The 18,336-nt window shown below is 42.2% G+C and overlaps 2 protein-coding genes and 2 non-coding genes across 14 annotated transcripts; all 4 read left to right on the plus strand.

Annotated features, from left to right (window-relative positions):
- The first annotated feature begins 24 nt into the window (after positions 1-24).
- LOC135580841 (uncharacterized) lies at positions 25-5,677 on the plus strand. 3 transcript variants are annotated; one of them, XM_065130670.1, is made up of 6 exons: positions 25-573; positions 1,480-1,567; positions 1,655-1,733; positions 3,908-4,828; positions 4,948-5,091; positions 5,189-5,677. In XM_065130670.1, exons 4-6 carry the CDS (start codon positions 4,469-4,471, stop codon positions 5,525-5,527), a joined length of 843 nt encoding a protein of 280 aa, XP_064986742.1. In that variant the 5' UTR covers positions 25-573; positions 1,480-1,567; positions 1,655-1,733; positions 3,908-4,468; the 3' UTR covers positions 5,528-5,677. The 3 variants fall into 3 exon arrangements, with proteins under 3 accessions (XP_064986742.1, XP_064986741.1, XP_064986743.1); XM_065130669.1 differs by having other exon boundaries at positions 1,484-1,567; XM_065130671.1 differs by lacking the exons at positions 25-573; positions 1,480-1,567; positions 1,655-1,733 and adding an exon at positions 2,095-2,387.
- Positions 5,678-7,416: 1,739 nt separating this feature from the next.
- On the plus strand, positions 7,417-7,489 carry TRNAE-CUC (transfer RNA glutamic acid (anticodon CUC)). The gene has a single exon. It is a non-coding gene; the product is annotated as a tRNA-Glu (tRNA).
- Positions 7,490-7,672: 183 nt separating this feature from the next.
- On the plus strand, positions 7,673-13,491 carry LOC103969325 (equilibrative nucleotide transporter 1). Of its 9 annotated transcripts, none has more exons than XM_065130074.1 (7): positions 7,673-8,773; positions 9,559-9,639; positions 10,260-10,429; positions 10,652-10,740; positions 10,861-11,036; positions 11,316-12,031; positions 12,661-13,491. In XM_065130074.1, the coding sequence occupies exons 5-7, from the start codon at positions 10,981-10,983 to the stop codon at positions 13,389-13,391; spliced, it is 1,503 nt and encodes a 500-aa protein (XP_064986146.1). In that variant the 5' UTR covers positions 7,673-8,773; positions 9,559-9,639; positions 10,260-10,429; positions 10,652-10,740; positions 10,861-10,980; the 3' UTR covers positions 13,392-13,491. The 9 variants fall into 9 exon arrangements, with proteins under 9 accessions (XP_064986146.1, XP_064986147.1, XP_064986152.1 ...); XM_065130075.1 differs by having other exon boundaries at positions 10,263-10,429; XM_065130080.1 differs by having other exon boundaries at positions 10,348-10,429.
- A 3,463-nt stretch (positions 13,492-16,954) lies between these two features.
- Positions 16,955-17,027, plus strand: TRNAE-CUC (transfer RNA glutamic acid (anticodon CUC)). Its single transcript has one exon. It is a non-coding gene; the product is annotated as a tRNA-Glu (tRNA).
- Positions 17,028-18,336: the final 1,309 nt, after the last annotated feature.

The following is an 18,336-nucleotide window of genomic DNA, read 5'->3' on the forward strand; positions in this document are numbered from 1 at the left end:
GTAAGCCGAGCCGAGAGCTCCTGGCTGGCATTGGTGTCGTAACTTGAGTCGTACATAATTGTTGTAGGCAACGACAACAGTCCGCGCAGTTAAGTACTCACGTTGCAGCCGTTTGCCCGCCGACTTCCGTCGGAGTCGCCCTCGCTTGGTCTCGGACATGGCTTTCTGCTTCGACCTAAGCATCCCCTTCCTCGAGGGTGACAGCGGAGCCGGCGGCGCGTCGTCGGAAAACAAGGCGCGGAAGGCGGTGGTGAGGGCCATGGAGCTCGGCTACGCCGGCGTCGCCTACGACCGCCCCTTCCGCGGCGTCCTGTCGGACGCGGACCGTTGCAAGATCGCTCCCCCTTCCTTCTTTCCTCCCTCCTCAAGGCCTCCGTTGCCTTCCACCGCGACCTCCTTGGGGGCGCCCCCCTCGCCTCCCCCTTCCGCCATTACACCCGTTTGACTGTTTCTGCCCGCGGCGCCGCCTTCGCCGTTGCCCTCAACGGCAGCGCTCTGCTGAGGACCTACGACCTAGATGCCCTACGCCCTTTGAACCAGGACGCGTTCGACGAGGCTTGTGAGTCATCCGAGGTGCGATCTGGTTATGGCTTTGTTCTAGGGTTTATAATCTATTCACTGATTTCGGGTTTCCTTGAAACAATTGGGTTTTAGTGGTAAAATGCACCTCGGAATCAGATAAATCTTGATTTCTTTACAAGAATGTGTTGCGTGTTTGATGCTATAAAGAACAATGTTTTTTATCGTATTCAAGAACGAAGATGTTAGATGAGAATCAGTGTGATTGATGGACATGGGCAAGTAAGTGCTCATAGAGGAAGGGAAGTTCCTTTGGGGATGTTAAGAATGGAAACATATCCGATAATGGCCTTATGATGATGTGGTGCACATCCTCTTCTCCGATTGGTGGTAGAGCAACACAAGCCTTAGTGAAAGAGTTCCTTGCTAGACATTTCAAGAAATCAGTTAACCTTCTTGATCACCTCTTTTAATTACCATATTTGGTTTTTTTCTAGTTTCAGTTTCGCATATTCAATTAAATGATAACACATTGTTTAACCGATGTAGTAGACATAGTGGTACTTCTTGCTTCACAGTTGCAGAAGCATCAGGTGCATTTACCAGAGTTGTAAGTTAGATAATCCATTGAACTAAAGAATGTGTAGAAAATCCTTATAAGAAGAACTATTTCTGAAAATTTCATTTCAATTATAGAGGCAGCATGACTTTTAGTAAAGTAATAAGGATTCTTGCTTCGTATGACTATAGTCATTCTTTCAAGTGCTTCTGACTCTTGTAATCTGTTTTTGTTGTGATGTTATATATATTTTATGATAGTGGCTGTTGTTATGATGGACTTATTATCTTTTAAACTGTGTTGTTTTGAATAATTCCATAGTTTTGATTGAGGTGCTGAAGTTTTAATAAATTGATGACCTGATTGGGGTTCAGATTAATTATTTGTTATCAAAATGTTAGACAGGTTGATATAATTTCAATGGATTTCTCCCAAAAACTTCCCTTCCGTTTGGGGCTTCAATCCATTAAAGCATGCTATTCAGATGCTGTGAGTATGTTTATTTTGTCAACTTGTTACAGTTCCTGATTTTCTGTTCAGATCTGCTTATACTTTTCCTGCCTATGTCTCATGCAGCATGGATTATATTTTGAAATAACCTACACATCTTATAGCTGATGCTCATGTTAGGATGCAAATCCTATCAGATGCCAAGGTGAAACCAGTAATTTTTCTTTCTCCACTTATTTGAGAAATCTAATTTAATTTTGCTTTTATAACAAAATGTCATTTTTTTCCTAAACTTGAAGCCATCTTTCAGAGAGGGACTCGTTCAGTGTATGCCATTGTTAGTTTTGAAGTACAGTTTTTTCCTCTAGACCACTTATTTAGTGTGTGAGAAATATTTAATTTGTGTGAGAATTTGATGTTCTCTCATTAATCTGGTTCGTGTTGAAATATTTGTTGTAAGTTAAAAAAAAGTGATAATCTTCTGTGTTTTATTTAGTCGAGAATTAATTTTTGAGTTCTTTTGACATATATGGATCTGCTTTGTGTTTTGGTGATTATCGGTTCTTGAGTCCTATAATTATCTGCATGTTTGTCATAAAAAACTCAGATGGTATTAGTTGCTCTTGAGAACTGTCTCTTGTATGCATCCTTCAGTCCAAAGTTATCATATTCAGAACCTTCTTAGAAAAACCTTTCATTTTGTTGTTGTTATAAGTCATTCTTAGTTGTTTGCAGGAAGAAGAAATCATAAAGAAAGATTATCCTATCCTGTTTATCCTTTGCCTTTTAAGAGTTTGTTTAAGCCTATTATTTTCAAGAAGAAACTATTCAAACCAAAAAGAATGAGGAAATTTGTAAGGTAAGATGAGTCCATTAAGTTTTAACGGGCATATTTATTGATATTCCTTCACTATCAGGCTTCCATTGTTTTGCATGTCTTCTTTTTATCCTCTAGTTTCTGTTCCTATGTTCTAACTTTTGTCGGTAACGAGAGTTGTCATTGGCTCATATAGCAATTCTCCACTTAGCTAAGTTTTTTTTTCCTAAATATCTTTGGTAGTTGATGATACGTTTTCAAAGTTAAGCTGAAACTCTTAATTAACAGCATGTAGTCCTGGAACATCTCCAATCTTTTCATATATTTATTTGCCATTGTTTTTGTAAACAATATGGGCTTCTAATCTGTTATTTAGGTCAGCCAGTAAGTTGTCCATGATCTAATAATCATTGATATTATTTCAGTATGTAAACAATACTTTTCTTCTTAACTTTCCCATATGTATATACATGAGGGTTTTTTTTTTTTTGTATGACTATGTAACCCCTGTTTGGATTTTGTGGGTTTCAATTGCCAAAATGAACTGAACCCATATTTTGTTGGCTTTCAACTTCTCAAACTGAACTGAACCAGTTGGCGAAAATTTTTGGTTTGGCAGGTTAATAAGCATTATGCTGACAGATTCTCCCACAAAGATCAGTTTGCTAAACCTATAATACCTGTTAGTGGGAACCTGGTTATTTATTAAATTGGTATGCTACAAGAAATAAGGGGCAAAAAATGGAGGCTAGTGGGGTCATGAGATGTATCTGAACATGCAACAAGTGTTGTGGGCTATTTCAAAGCAACCAGTATGTTGGATTCTCCATTTTGCTAATATCTCATGGCTTTGTCAAGTTGATAACCAAAAACATCCATGGCAATTTTTAGTACTCAGGGCATGGTTAGCTGTCTAAAGACTTGAGTAAATTAATGTGTGTCTTGGACAATGAACAATGATGATATTTAGTGAGTAGTTAAAATAAGAAGTACTAAAATGATTTAGAACAAGTTAAATTGTTAAAGCACTGTTAATAAAGATGATCATAAATTTAACCTACCACCGTGTTAGCGTACTAATTTTCTGCCTGTGGTAAAGGTTTCTTGGAAGTATGATCATAAATTGATATGAAAAGAGTATGAGGTGAAGAAGCAATAACTAGAAGTATTTAAATGAGTAACTGTAACAATGATGTTGCAATTGGACACCTAATGGTAATTATCCATCAGAGTAGTTGTTAATGGCTACTAGTCCTGACTGCTGAAGTGAATCAGTTTGGAGCAGAAACTGCAAGTATTAGGCTAGCTAACATCTTGTGGATGCTTTTCTATTCCTAAGGTGATGCTTTTCTTGGAGTTCTCTGTGGTCGAATCTGCTGTGTGCAGCATGAGAGGGAGAAGTAAATGAAGAATGACTATCGTTGAAAACAAAGGCTACTTAATTTTTCTTTTTACAGGAATAGTTATATGATTGTTTTCTCCATGCAAATCTATAAATATTCTATAATTCAGATCACACTGTTAATAATAGCTGGCAGTGATGGATGCTTTTGTGTTTACAGTGCCGACCTACAATTCTGTGGTTTGACATGCTGCGAGCTTTTGTTCGAGGGAATTGGCAGAGAAGACCTCCAAAGGGGAAAAAGTGGGATCACCAGTGATGTCTTACAGAGGAAGAAGCTGTATTTTAAGTCTAGTTTATATAAAGCACTATCCAAAATATATCCTCGCTTAGTTCATCCCGGCCGAATCCTTCGAGTTCTACGACTGGTGGCCATGTGGATGGATGGATGTATCGTTGAAGCATCTAACTTGGCTTTTCATGCTTGGTGGGCTAACTTTTGTCTGTAACAGGTCCAAGAACATCCGAAGATGAGTTACACGGAATGCTGCCGCTTTCGAGTCACTTTATGTCCGGTGGCCCGCCCAAATCATGCAACAACGAACGGGTCGGTACTCGGACGCCCGCCGCTTGGCTCTCTCGGTCTCGCGACCCCTCGTGCACCGCCCATTGACTGTGGGACCCGCACACCCCTCGCACGAGTCCAGTGGGCTTTCCTCACCGTTAAAATGAGCTTGCTGGTGCTCTCCCTCTCCTCAAGCTCAAGGACCCCAACAACCCCATGTTTCTTTCCTCCTCCTCCTCCTCCACCACCGCCGCCGCCAACTACCCCTTCGGCGAACCCGGCCTCGACCGTCCGGAATTCGGCTCGGCCGTCGCTCCTCATGGCCTCATCACCGACGCCAGTGGTTCCTTCTTCCATTTCCCCTCCTCCATTCCACCCTATTCGTCCTCTCTTCCCACCGAACATTATCTCCACAGGAGCAGCAGCGCCCGTTCGCTGCCGCTCCGCCGCCACATTCTCGACCCCCTCAACCAGCTACAGCCGCCATTTTCGTCGTCCCCGACCTCCTCCTTCTGCGACTACCTCGACTTCCACGCCGCCCCGATGAGGCGGGTCGTCAGCACTGGCGATCTCCAGGTGACCAAAAATCTCACCTTTAATCGTCCTCGGGTCTTAAAATTCTCATCTTGAATGGCTACTCAGTTCTCACGTTCAATCTTGGATCTTTGCTCTTGTTCGACGGCTTCTTGTGGCAGGGGGTCGACGGTGTGCACGAGAATCATAGCCATGAGGGAGGTGTTGCCGGAAGAGTCGGTCGATACAGCGCTGAGGAGAGGAAGGAAAGGATCGAGAGGTATAAGAGCAAGCGCAATCAACGCAACTTCCACAAGAAGATCACCGTATCTACCGATCCTGTTCTCCTTCATCAGCTGTCTTTTTTCGACGGAGTCATCATACCAACACTTTTGATCTAAATGACTTGGCTCTTCATTGCAGTATGCATGCAGGAAGACATTGGCCGACAGCAGGCCGCGAGTGAGGGGCCGGTTTGCGAGGAACGGTGAGACAGGGACGGAGGCAGAGGCAGAGGTAGAGACGGCGACGGCGGCTACAAACATCTTCGATGGCTATAGCTACGACAACTACGAGCAGAACCAAGGCTGCAGTGTCGGTGGTGGCAATGACGGCGAGTGGTGGAGCCGGTTGCAAGCGGCGCTGGCGACGGACGAGGAAGACGAGTACAGCTACGACGGCGATCTCCTCGCCAGCTTTGCCGACGTCTTCTCCATGGACATTCTCTCCTCAAGTCTGATGAGCAGAGAAAGCGCCGAGTAAAGGAGGCCTTATCGAAGATGAAGCAGAGCAGTGAATTCTTCTTGTGCTTGTCTTTTAATGTCTTTCAGTCAAACCTCGTCGCAGCAGCTACAGTTTCTGTCTTCTCGGTTCCATAAATTCTACATATACTCACTGCCTTTTTCTCTTTGAGTTGATGCCATTGCATTAATTCTGTGCATGAGATGCTGCTGAGTCTCTTCTCTTTGACTTTTGAGAAAGGTGGTAATGATTCACAGAGAGCTGAGTGGGAGTCAGCTCTAATCAAAGGACTCAACAGAGACCAATACGGTGAAGATAAAGAAACATTCTTGTCACTGCTTCCACTCATTCTCCCAAACCAAGTAGAATCGATCCTAAAAACCAACCATCACAAACATTACGAAAACAATATGATTATAATTTATTTAGCTTGTGTTCTTGACTAGTTTGTTTGGCTCTGTGGATTCCTGTCATCATGATGGAGTGGAACACAATGAACAACACACTCTAGTTGACAGATCATAGCTTCCAAGGGAGGGCTAAAGCTTCCACAAAGATAACTGTAGCTTTGGTATTTGGAAAGGAGAGATAAAAGAGGAAATGGAGAATGTTTGGTCAAAAAAGCGATAGAAAAAGAGGACACTCACTATTTTTTGGCTGAGCTTTTGGAATAAGTTCTCTCACGACATTAGCTTACCTAATGACATGATTTGAGGTGTATTCTCGGTCGCTTTAGTGACAACCCACTCCACTCATCAGCTTAGATATATATAGTAGTAGCACTCTTAATCCAACTGCATCAACCGTACGCAATAGATGTCGTTGGAAGAGATCAACTCAGCGACATTGAAGCCTTTGATCCAAGTCTAAAGAAAGCTCGTCACTGTCACCTGATGATGAAGATGTTATTCCATGCACGAGGAGGACAAGAGCTCTTTCCGGACGCAGCCTTTGCACATGAGCTTCGAGGACATGCAGATCACATTAATATCTCACAAACACGAGAATCTAAACCTCAGACAAAGGCTGTATGAGGAGGAGGAGGAGGAGGGTAAGCAAGGAAGAAGCCCACTCCGTGTGATTCCTCCACCACTAAGCTGGATTGCACTTGATACCATAATTATACCTCTATGATGAGGATGTAAAAGTACTCTTCTACTTTCTGATGATTAGGTTTTGTGTGCGCATGGCGTTCCAAAGAGCCATGGCCAGCCAACTCCGGTCAATGGATCCTCACACTCACAGGCAAGTGCTGCAAGTTGTTTACTGAATCTGAACCGAGCTCGAGAAGCATCATGAGGGCCTAAGACAAAATGTATCATAGGAACAGAATGATGGACAAGGTTATTCAATCATGTGTTCCACTTAGCAGTTGGTGGGAGGGGGAATGATGAGTTTGTGGAGTTCAATATATGAGTTGCAGGAGACAATGGAATCTACAGTCATGTAGTGGACTTTCTTTCAAGTCCATTCATCAGTCTTGAGAACATGCCAAGAGCTGGGAAAGCTACCCTTTGGATGCTCATATTGACTAAGCAACACTCACATACTTTGTATCTCCAAGTCTTTGAAGGATGATTGAGACCGTAATACCTCATGATGACCAAGGAAGGCATTTCGAAGAGTGAATTGACGAAATGTCACAGTAACACAATATAAAGCAGTAGTAGAAGAATGCATCATAATAAATAAAGGAATCACGAAATTCTAAAATATAGAGTGAAATAATGGAAGATAATGTGACACTCTCATGCATCTATCTATCTATCTACTCATCAATTGCCTAAATGAATCAAATGAGTAATCAACAGCCTCAATAAAAAGAACATTATCAAAAGAAAATTATTATTTATAATCAAATATTAAACTTTTATTATATTTATAATTTAATATCCATCAACAAACAACAATCCGTTGTAGTCTAGTTGGTTAGGATACTCGGCTCTCACCCGAGAGACCCGGGTTCGAGTCCCGGCAACGGAAGGTATTACTTTATATAATGAAATGAATTGAGTTATTACTTTGCGAAGCGCAAAACGTTTATGTTTCCTTTTGCTTTTTGTTTTTGTTTTCTGTTTTATTGAGGGAAAACGTTTCAGTAAACCGTGATGGGGAATATACGACGGAATCCCATTGCTGTTCTCTCCTCTGCCGCGCGACTCCTGTGGGTCCCACGGCGTATTGTCACAATCTCTCTCTCTCACAAAAACCAGCGATGGCGTTCGGACCCTCCCGCGTACGGAGCCTGCCTTCCCCGCCCGGCGGAGACGACGGCATCATCCGCCTATCGAGATCAGCGGCAGCGCCGCCTCAGCCACCCTGGCCCATCGTTCTCCAAGAAAGCCCCCGCCGCCGCCGCCGCCGAGGACGTAGGAGCGGGGGCTACATGGCGAGGAGAAGGAAAGCCCGCGGGGCGTTGAGGTGCGGCCGTCGGGGGCCGCCCCGACGAGGGCCTCTGTGGGAAGAAGCTCTTGGCGGAGCTCGGAGGTCTTGGGGCACGGGTGGGGAAAGGAGAGGGGACGCCGAAGGCTCCTCGGGAGCTCAGTAGATCTTCGTGGTGTCGCTTGCGCCAATGCCCGATTCTTGATTCATCGGCAAGAACTGGTACGCAACATTCTTTGCCCTAGTTTCTGATGTAATAATCGGCAAGAACGGCTACCTCGCCAAAGAATTCATCGGCGAGAACTGGTTCGCGAAATCTTTGCCCTAGTTTCTAATGTAGAAGTCATCTCTCCGTACGATCAAAACTGGGAACAAGGCAACTTCGTGGAAGGGAAAGAGATGGATCTCTTAATTCCAGGTTCTTGATCTCTTGGTTCTTTCTTCGATTTTTGTGGAGGGAAAGAAATGTTCTCTTGATCTTGAAGTTCCTTATCTTGTTTCAGTTAGAAAGGTTTCTTCCGCTCTTTTTGATCAATAAGATTGGGAACTCATGGAGGTTTCCAAGGGAGGAGCCAATCTCACATCATAGTTATCTTTAGATTCCATGAAGTTGCTAAACTATGAGCCTAAACCATCCTTAGTCTTCACTAGAAATCTTGATACAAGTCTTGTATGTAACTAATTCCACTAAAATTGAAGCCAAATCGGAACCATTGGCACATTATTACTCTCTGTTACAAGGAATAGAACTACTTACTGTCTTGTACCATTCGAACGGAGCAGGAAATTCTTATTGAAGAGGAAGAACTGTTGATCAAAGTGATGATGAATGGCCTGAAAGTTCTTCTGATGGCGAGGAAAAAGAAAAAAAAAAAAAAAGGAATGGTAAGGGGGCATCGATCTCGCCAACCCTGAATGCACCGAAAAGAATTGTCATTACTTACGATTATGTTGGATGATCCATGCTGCAGGTTCTTAATTCCAATTGATTTATTTCCTTATGTGGAGTATCTATCTGAATTATTATGCGTGAAAAAAATAATTAGTTCATTTTATGTTTTTTTTTCCAGATATTTGCATCACACCATTTATTAGATCTGAGAATATAGTACGAAACACGATCAGACATGTGCATTAGAACCAATCATTTGGTCAGCTTTACATCTTGAAACTCTTTGGTAGATATGTGCATTATATTTTGCGGTTATGCTCTAGACACTTTGAGCAAACGGTTAGTGACCTGTTAATCATTCCTGTTATTGAAAGGAATAAGATTTGCTGAGAGAAAAGAACCATGAATATAGTTGTGAGGATATGTTGGGAAGAAATTTCATGGGTGCAGGAATCGCTCACTTATTTTATATCTTGAGACCCTCTGAATAGCATAATTTGTAACTAAATTGGGATCGTAGAAATTATATTACATGAATCTCATGCAGGCATTGAGGTTTCTTTTTTTTCCGGCATGAATTAGTGTGGGTGTCTTGATTTTATATAAACGTCATCAAAATTTATAGATTCTAAAGTATGTTGAGTGTTTTAGTTTTAATTTTGGATGTACTTGGGTCCCTCAGATATATGATGTAGCCGAATGGGTTCATGAAAACAATGATCTTCAAAGCACATTTTTCAAAACTAAGTTCCACTGTGTGATTCCTGAAAACATGTAGGGTTTTTACGAGAGGAGCTGATGCAGCAATCCAAGGAAAATAAGAGAGGAACTGTGCAGCTGAAGAATTATTACGAGAGCGGTATGCCTTCTTCCTTTTTTGAACATCAATATTACTCTGAACATGTGTTATATCATTTTCTTAAGAGGGATTTATTATTATGGCTTGTCATAGTGTCTCTTGGAAGTTTATCCTCTAGTGTAAATAATTGTTATGAACATGATGCATTGCATTCCTGAATAGCATTGTGGTCATGCTAAAAGCTGCTTAGACTGGTGTCAGATTATTTGGATATTTTTGTCTTGTGACCTCTAATGGGCCCTTTCATGATGCATTTTTTTCATGTCCTGTCGTAGGAGTGGTTTCTTTTAGTTGTTGGTGGCAAACCTGAAACTTCCAGTTAGGGTCCTCCTATGTTCTGGACCATAATATTGTCGTTGTAGCTTGAGAAAAGGTGCAGCAGATGATGTAAACCTTGCAACCAGATCCACTGACAATCATGATTAAACACAGAACAAAGTTCCACCTTGGGCATCCTTTGTTCAGAATAAAACAAATATATAACCCAATAGTAAATCTCTTCCTTTGCATATCTGATACTTCAGTTTATGTCGTAGTCCCAGATTCAAAACTTGTTGACAAATTGAAAGCAAATAAAACTTAGTCCTTTGAATTTAAGAACTTGTCGGTTGTTTCTTCAGTAGACTGTACAAACTTTTAGACTGTTCTCCACTGATCTCAAGATGGCGGTTCTCTTATGAAGAAAAGTTTGAGGCATCTTCGTTTCAGACAGTATCGGCTTATATTGGCTGGAGGAGGAGATGATGATGAACTTCAAGACTTGTATTTCCAGATAATTCAATTAAAGTTGGTGAGCAGCTTCCTTTCCTTCTTTTTTTTTTAATGTTTTTGGTGGAGATGGTTCCAAGTGTTGTGATGTTGTGCAGAACTCGAGCTTCAGTGAGAGACACTGATCAGTAGCCAAGTTCCAGTCACAGAGCACTATAGTTGTTAATTGTGATCTAATTTTTTTTTTTGTCTCTATTAATCTCCGCTCATGAACTATAGTTCTCCTACATCTTCCTCTATGCAGCACAGTGAAACTTAATGATGGATGGATTTTTTATTAGTGCAAATACAAAGAAGTTGTTCCCCTCGGAGTGCTCATTGTTTAAGGGAAGGGTGGGTATTATTACTTTTGGTCCCTTTCTCTTTAAATTATTCTTTTATTTTGTCGCTATTTCTTCATTTCTTTACTTTTGCGTAAACATGCGGGCAAGGCATAATATATTATATTTGCAGGCACGATCGATGATGGATGGGCTCAGATATGTCTTGCATGCAATTTTGGATGACGTGCTGATAATGTCCGGATCTCATTAACAACAAAGCTCATGGTTTCCCGGTGGAGGGGGATGGCGTATGACCGGGGCCAGGGATGTGGAACCCACGGGTGGGACCCATCTCATCAATCCGAGGTAAATTTGGATAATCTAAACGTACCTGTTAATATGTTTGTAGAATAAAGAAATCCTCCGATAAATGGATCCATCTCAATCAATCCAAGCAAGGTAAATATTAATAATCGAAATTAATTTGTTTGTAGAATTAAGAAATCCTCCACCCAAAAAAAATATTGGTACTTTTTATTAGATTTTATATAGGATGATATTAGGTAAAGTGATAAAAATTAATGGAATAAAGTTTTGAACCATGTCGTTACCGTCTTCCATTCAAAACTATTTCTCACTTCGAAGGTGGGATCCTCTACAACCATCCGTGCCCCCGCCAACCAGCAAATTGAAGACAGCAGAGATGGGGATGGGACAAGAATTGGAAGGGATCCATGCTAGCCCTCCTTCGGAACCGTCTGTCATCTCCGACCCCCTCAATGAAACAAACGAAATCGACGACACTGACATGAAGATGGGAGGAGGAGGAGGAGCCGACGTGAGGAAGGGGCTCATCGTGCCGGTCGCCGGCGATGAGGAGACACCGACGACGAAGGCGCCCGTGGGCTCCGCGCCCAAGGACTTGTTCCACGTCGCCTACGCCGTGTACTTCACCCTGGGTGCGGGGTTCCTCCTGCCGTGGAACGCCTTCATCACCGCCGTGGACTACTTCAGCTACCTCTACCCGGGCGCCCCCGTCGACCGCGTCTTCTCCGTGGCCTACATGGTCATTGGCCTCCTCCTCCTCGCCGTCATCGTCTTATGGGCCCGCCGCTCCAGCGCTCACCTCCGCGTCAACGCTGGCCTCGCCCTCTTCATCGCCGCCCTCCTCGTCGTCCCCGTCATGGATGCCGCCTACGTCAGGGGCAAGCAGGGGCGCTACGCCGCCTTCGACGTCACCGTTGGCGCAGTGGTCCTCTCCGGCATCGCCGACGCCCTCGTGCAGAGCGGCGTCATCGGATCCGCTGGGGAGCTCCCCGAGAGGTACATGCAGGCCGTCGTAGCCGGCACCGCCGCATCCGGTACCGATTCCTTCTCAGATCTCTGTTTCTTTCATGAATATAATAGCACAAGAATTCCCATGCTAGTCTGCTCGATCAACGAGTCAAATCATAGTGGCACATCCATCATCCATCACTTGGTCTTGAAACCTGATTTCTCGTCGAGTGGTGTGTGTGCAATGAACCTGTCGACTGCACAAAGTTTTAGCTTCAAGATTCATCAAGGCTATCGAGATGCATCATGTTATGTTCGGCTCAACGTTGGTTGAGCTACTTACTCTTCATCAAAACAAATTCTGCAAGGATCACAATGACGTATGAGATAGAATATATAGATAGCATTTGTGTAGATCATAGTTCTAACTAAAAGGATCATCATTATAATTAATACATGTGGAGTACTACTACCCTTATAAGTTTTCGTGATCTCACCTGCTAAATAAATTATTATAGCAATAGAATTCCATGATTGCAATCTGGCTAATAACGACCTTCCTTTAACCATGGGTTCACGGAACATGGTTTTAGTACTGTAGTGATTACTCTAAATGATCGATCCTTTTTTGTGAAAAAAAAAGGGCCTTCTTGTGTGTGTGTGCATCCCTTGAAACAAGCAGACCAAATAACAACTTAATTCTTGCTATGTGTAGGGGTGCTTGCTTCAACTATGAGAGTCATTACGAAAGCCATCTACCCACGGGATGCCCATGGGCTAAGGAAAAGCGCAATTCTGTACTTCACCGTGGGCATTGTGATGATGGTTATCAATATCGTCTGCTACAACATGGCGGACAGGCTTCCTGTCGTCCGATACTACAGACACATCAAGCTACAGGCAATGGAAGACGAGAGGAACGAGAGAGGCCCCACGAGCGGGTCTGCACTGGGGTCAACCCTGTGGCAGATCACGGGGAGGATCAAATGGATCGGGCTTGGAATCTTCCTCACCTATGCTGTGACACTATCCATATTCCCGGGATATATCACGGAGGATGTTCACTCCGAGTTGCTCAAGGACTGGTATCCCATCATGCTCATCGCCGGATACAACGTGTTTGATCTGGTAGGGAAGTCTCTGACGGCGGCCTACCTCGTTGAGAATGCCAACGTTGCGGTATCTTGCTGCGTCGCAAGGCTTCTCTTCTACCCACTTTTTGTTGGTTGCTTGCGTGGCCCCAAGTTCTTCCGCACGGAAGTCCCGGTCACCGTTTTGACATGCCTCCTGGGGCTAACCAATGGGTATTTGACTTCAGTGCTGATGATAATGGCACCCAAGTCCGTGCCGATACAGCATTCAGAGACGGCAGGGATTGTCAGTGTATTGTTCCTAGCAATTGGCCTGTCTTTTGGGTCAATAGTTTCTTGGTTTTGGGTCATTTAGGTGCAGTTTTTTACTCACGTAAACAAGCTACTGCTATATAGTGTAATGTACCAATGTCCGCAAGAATGATGCCTTTATATGCTTTCTTGCTTCTATTTAACCATGGCAATCGACATGCATGTCTGCTTATTCAAGTGTCATGTTCTACGATAAGATGCATACACAACAATGCAACAAAACACTGTTATGTTCTGAGATTGTATAGAAAATAATTTCTCGATCACAACATTTAAGCAGTATACAATCCAAAAAATCAAGCAGCGGTTCAAGATCCCTTGATCGATCATGAAGAAGCATCAGAACGAGAAAACCGGAAGAACGAAGCAGCGATTCAAGATTCTCGATCGATCATGAAGAAGCATGAGAACGAGAAAACCAGAACAACGAAGCAGCGGTTCAAGATCCCTTGATCGATTATGAAGAAGCATGAGAACGAGAAAACCAGAACAACGAAGCAGCGGTTCAAGATCCCTTGATCGATTATGAAGAAGCATGAGAACGAGAAAACCAGAACAACGAAGCAGCGGTTCAAGATCCCTTGATCGATTATGAAGAAACATCAGAACGAGAAAACCAGAAGAACGAAGCAGCGGATCAAGATCCCTTGATCGATCATGAAGAAGCATCAGAACGAGAAAAACAGAAGAACGAAGCATCCGTTCAAGATCCCTGATCCGTCATGAAGAGGCATCCGAACGAGAAAACCAGAAGAACGAAGCAGCGGTTCAAGATCCCTTGATCGATCATGAAGAAGCATCAGAACGAGAAAACCGGAAGAACAAAGCAGCGGTTCAAGATCCTTGATCGATCATAAAGAAGCATGAGAAGGAGAAAACCAGAAGAACAAAGCAACGATTCAAGATCCTTCGTAGCAAAAGGATCATAGGCAAAAAGAAGTTCTAACCATCAAGAACAACAGCGACGGGCACGAAAACAAACAGGGTAAGCCGTCAAGAGAGAGAGAGCGAGAGCGAGAGAAGGGGAATCACGGCCCACCGTTACCGGACGAAGAAGCCGAGGGCGTTCCACTTCCCTGGAGTCCCCCTCGCCTCCCTGCATTACCGGCATCGGCGTCGTGGAATAAAGATAGCGTCATCACGGACACAACTTTAAATGCCGCTTTTTCCGTTGGGAGGGCAGTTGGAACAACACGACAAAAGACCTCTGCTTCACAGCAGCCGGCAGTTGTGCTTCGACGACGACGTGTGCCGCAGAAATCTGTTTGTGGTGTTGTTTCAAGTGCCCTCCAAACATAAAAGGCTGCATTTAAAATCTTTCGTTGTGAAAGTTGAGATGACCAAAAAACAATAAGAAAAGGGACAAATTTTGCTCTACACACAAAATCTTTATATATATATATATATATTGCATAGTAATACATGAAAAAAGAGAATAGAGAACATATGACAATATGTGTCCTGCAAAAAATATTTTTGCTTACTAGTCGAAACATAGGAAAACTAACATCTTTTTCTATCAAATCATTTGATATTTATAAAACCAATACTACACAAAATAATCTTTCTAAGAATATTTTCATTATGAGCTAATTAAATTGAATTCAAACATTTGAAATCTTTATATGTGTAGCTTACGATCCCACATCCATCGAATTTAGACATAGTTCATATACACAATACTCCCCCCTACAGTAATTGATCGCAACCTATATACTCAGACCATGATTTAATCCATTATTCTCCTACGAAAGCTTTGAGATAGAAGCCATGATTTTGCACATCACGAGAAGACTTTATATACATCTCCAGTGGCTCATATGCATGATCTTAATGCGCATGCATCTCTCACTAGTTCATGTACATGATCTTTATGTGCATGCACCGTCTCCATACACTCGACACTTTCTATGGAAAGACCCAACCAATACTTCGTTCATGCATGTGTTTTTTTGTCCATTAGAGGAAAAGAAAAGAATAATTTCATTCCAAGTGCTGCAAGTTGTTTACTGAATCTTTACCGAGGGTGGAGAAGCATCATGAGGGCCTAAGACAAAGGAACACACACAATGATAAACAATGGAATCTTTAGCAGTCGGTGGGAGGGGGAATGATGAGTCTGTGGAGTTCAATATATGAGTCGCAGGAGACAATGGAATCTACAGTCATGTATGTAGTGGACCTTCTTTCGAGTTCATTCATGAGTTTGAGAGTATGCCAAGAGCTGGGAAAGCTACCCTTTGGATGCTCATATTGACTGAGGAACACTCGCATATCTTTACTCTCCAAGTGTTTGAAGGATGATTAAGACTGTAATACTTGACCAAGGCATTTTGAAGAGTGAATTGATACGGTGAGGAGTGTCGCAGGCTCTTCTGCTTTAGGATGGATGGATGGATGGATGGATGGAAGCTACAGGGACTTGATGAAATGTCACAGTAACACAAAACAAAGCAGTAGTAGAATGCATCATAAAGGAAATGATGAAATGTCACAGTAACACAAAACAAAGCAGTAGTAGAATGTATCATAAAGGAAAACAGTAACACAACGGCAGACACAAAATATTACAGTATATAAATTTAACCAATACCTTGTCCAAATCCATAATATAAATTTTGGATAACATATGTAAGATACTAATTTTAAATTATATTAATAAAACCATCAACTCCTCAGCATAGCTGTTATTGTCGATTAAGATATTACTATCTATATCACTATCACATCAACTGATCAAACGGGTTACCGAATATGATTTGAGAATATATCGAATCATCCAACTTAATTCTTTCTAATGATATAATTGATGCTACTACTTCGACTTTACTATTGCCTTTCATATTAGGCGAATGACTTTGACACTAGATATCTCTTATTCCTTTCGTCACGTTTTGATTGAGGGGATCTTTCTCTTCTTCTTTTATTACCTTGGTGATAAAATACGAAGGACAGTTTGAACTAGAATAATTCTCTCCATTGATCGGTATCGTTTGAAATCTAACCTTTACCAACTTGTACAGTCGATAACAGTCGGATTTCCATTTTTTCACCTAATATAAACTTCGTTTCAAGTGATACATGATCATTTATATCATGGATTGCTCGATACGAATTAGTTCGCATGCGGATCCCCTATCAGATCGACATCTACCACCCATATTGAATGATATATTACGACACAACAAACCTTGCACGAGACACAAAAAAAGATAAACAAACATGTGGTTATCAAATAAGAGAAGAATATGAATAAAGATGTAGTAGGAATTGTAGCTGAACATATAGAATCGTTCCTTTTTCTTTTCTCTTCTCCAAATTGATGGTCCAATCTTGACAAAATCTCGTGTTCTTGGAATTTTACATTTATGAATGTTTCCCATGCATTTTTGTTTAAATCGTTCATAAAAATACTCACACTTAGAACCTAATTCTTAATTGTTAAATCAAGCATAAATGAAAGATCATTAAACTAAAAATCAATCTAATAGGAATTTTTTATTTATGGAACAAGGATATAAGAGTTTAAAAGAATGAAATTATGGAAGATAATATGCCGCATCAAACAATGACTAAATGAATCAGATATACAATAACAAATGACAATCCGTTGTAGTCTAGTTGGTTAGGATACTCGGCTCTCACCCGAGAGACCCGGGTTCGAGTCCCGGCAACGGAAGGTATTGCTTTTTTTTGTATTTAAAATAACACGCAAAACGTTTATGTTTATTTTCGACTAAGAAATGAATGAGTTTTTACTTTGCGAAGTACAAAACGTTTTTGGTATTTGAAACAATACGCAAAACGTTTATGTTTATTTTCGACTTTGTATGCAAGTGGTTTGGTTTTCATATCCGAGGATAAGGATCTTTCTTGGTCTTCTTTAACAAGTGACTAATGGACGAAGCAAGAATATGTAATTGTCCACATCAGATCGATTCTGAAGAAGCATGAGAACGAGAAAACCAGAAGAACAAAATCCTTTGGAGCGAAAAGATCATACGCATTAGAAGTTCTACTTGCTGCGATGGGCATGAAAACGATTAGGGTAAGCCGTAAAGATAGAGAGAGAAGGGGAACGACGGCCCACCATTACTGGACGAAGAAGCCGAGGGCGTTCGTTCCACTTGCCACAAGTCCCTCTCCTCCCCTGCTGGGAGAACCGACATCAGCGTCGAGGAGTACTCGAATGCCTCTTCTCCGACCCCTCCAAGGCGGCTATCCTCGCTCACCCTGGTGGCGTCCACGCCCTTCTTGCCCCTGTTCTCGAGGGACCGGAAGCGGGCGTGGGATGGGAGGCCCTCCCTCGCACGCGCGACGTGCATGCCGCGATGAGGAGTCGTCTCGCTGCTGGGCGACGAACACATGGAATGCCCCGGCCATGTTGGAGATCAAGGAGAGATCGGCTAACACACCAAGAAAACATCAAAAACAAGAACGCCTCTTCTTTCTTCGTCGCTCCTTTTTCTTGGTTGGGATGCAGTTGTTATCCCCTAACTGGTAAACTGGAGAAATAAAGTCTTCCAACCATCGCATCAGAGGCTGACAAATGCTTACATAAGATACATAGCAGACAGCATATCATATAAAAGAAACAAACAAACAAACAGTCAGGAAGGAATGTTAATTTTGCTTTCTCCATCTTAAAATGTATGGCAAAAGATCCCAAATGTAGGAGGAGAGCCTACACTAACCAGTTTCAAGTAATCTCATCAGTAGAACAGTGGCCCTTCACACGAATTGCATTACACCTTTACTTGTGATCGAATTGCAAAAATAATACTGTGTACTTAAACCAATACACTGTAAAATATCCAATAACAAGAATAGCTCGAAACGAAACATAAAAAAGACGAGCTGAGAAAGGCGGGTGACATACCCTTGGTGACACAAGTTGCTCCAATAAAGACAGCCTAGTCATATGGATCTCCTATCCTTGGAACTTCTATCACACAACACAAAGATAGCGTAGTCATACATATTACTAA

This window comes from Musa acuminata, chromosome BXJ2-10 (assembly GCF_036884655.1).
Source record: "Musa acuminata AAA Group cultivar baxijiao chromosome BXJ2-10, Cavendish_Baxijiao_AAA, whole genome shotgun sequence".
Classification (NCBI taxonomy): domain Eukaryota; kingdom Viridiplantae; phylum Streptophyta; class Magnoliopsida; order Zingiberales; family Musaceae; genus Musa; species Musa acuminata.

Excerpts from the sequence above, each read along its gene's own strand:
- LOC103969325 (XM_065130077.1), top strand. The coding sequence starts at position 10,981 with ATGACCGGGGCCAGGGATGTGGAACCCACGGGTGGGACCCATCTCATC. Across the intron at positions 11,037-11,315 it reads ACCCATCTCATCAATCCGAG|GTGGGATCCTCTACAACCAT; the intron begins GTAAATTTGGAT and ends CTCACTTCGAAG. Across the intron at positions 12,032-12,660 it reads AGCCGGCACCGCCGCATCCG|GGGTGCTTGCTTCAACTATG; the intron begins GTACCGATTCCT and ends TGCTATGTGTAG.
- LOC135580841 (XM_065130670.1), top strand. The coding sequence starts at position 4,469 with ATGTTTCTTTCCTCCTCCTCCTCCTCCACCACCGCCGCCGCCAACTAC. Across the intron at positions 4,829-4,947 it reads TCAGCACTGGCGATCTCCAG|GGGGTCGACGGTGTGCACGA; the intron begins GTGACCAAAAAT and ends TTCTTGTGGCAG. Across the intron at positions 5,092-5,188 it reads ACTTCCACAAGAAGATCACC|TATGCATGCAGGAAGACATT; the intron begins GTATCTACCGAT and ends TCTTCATTGCAG.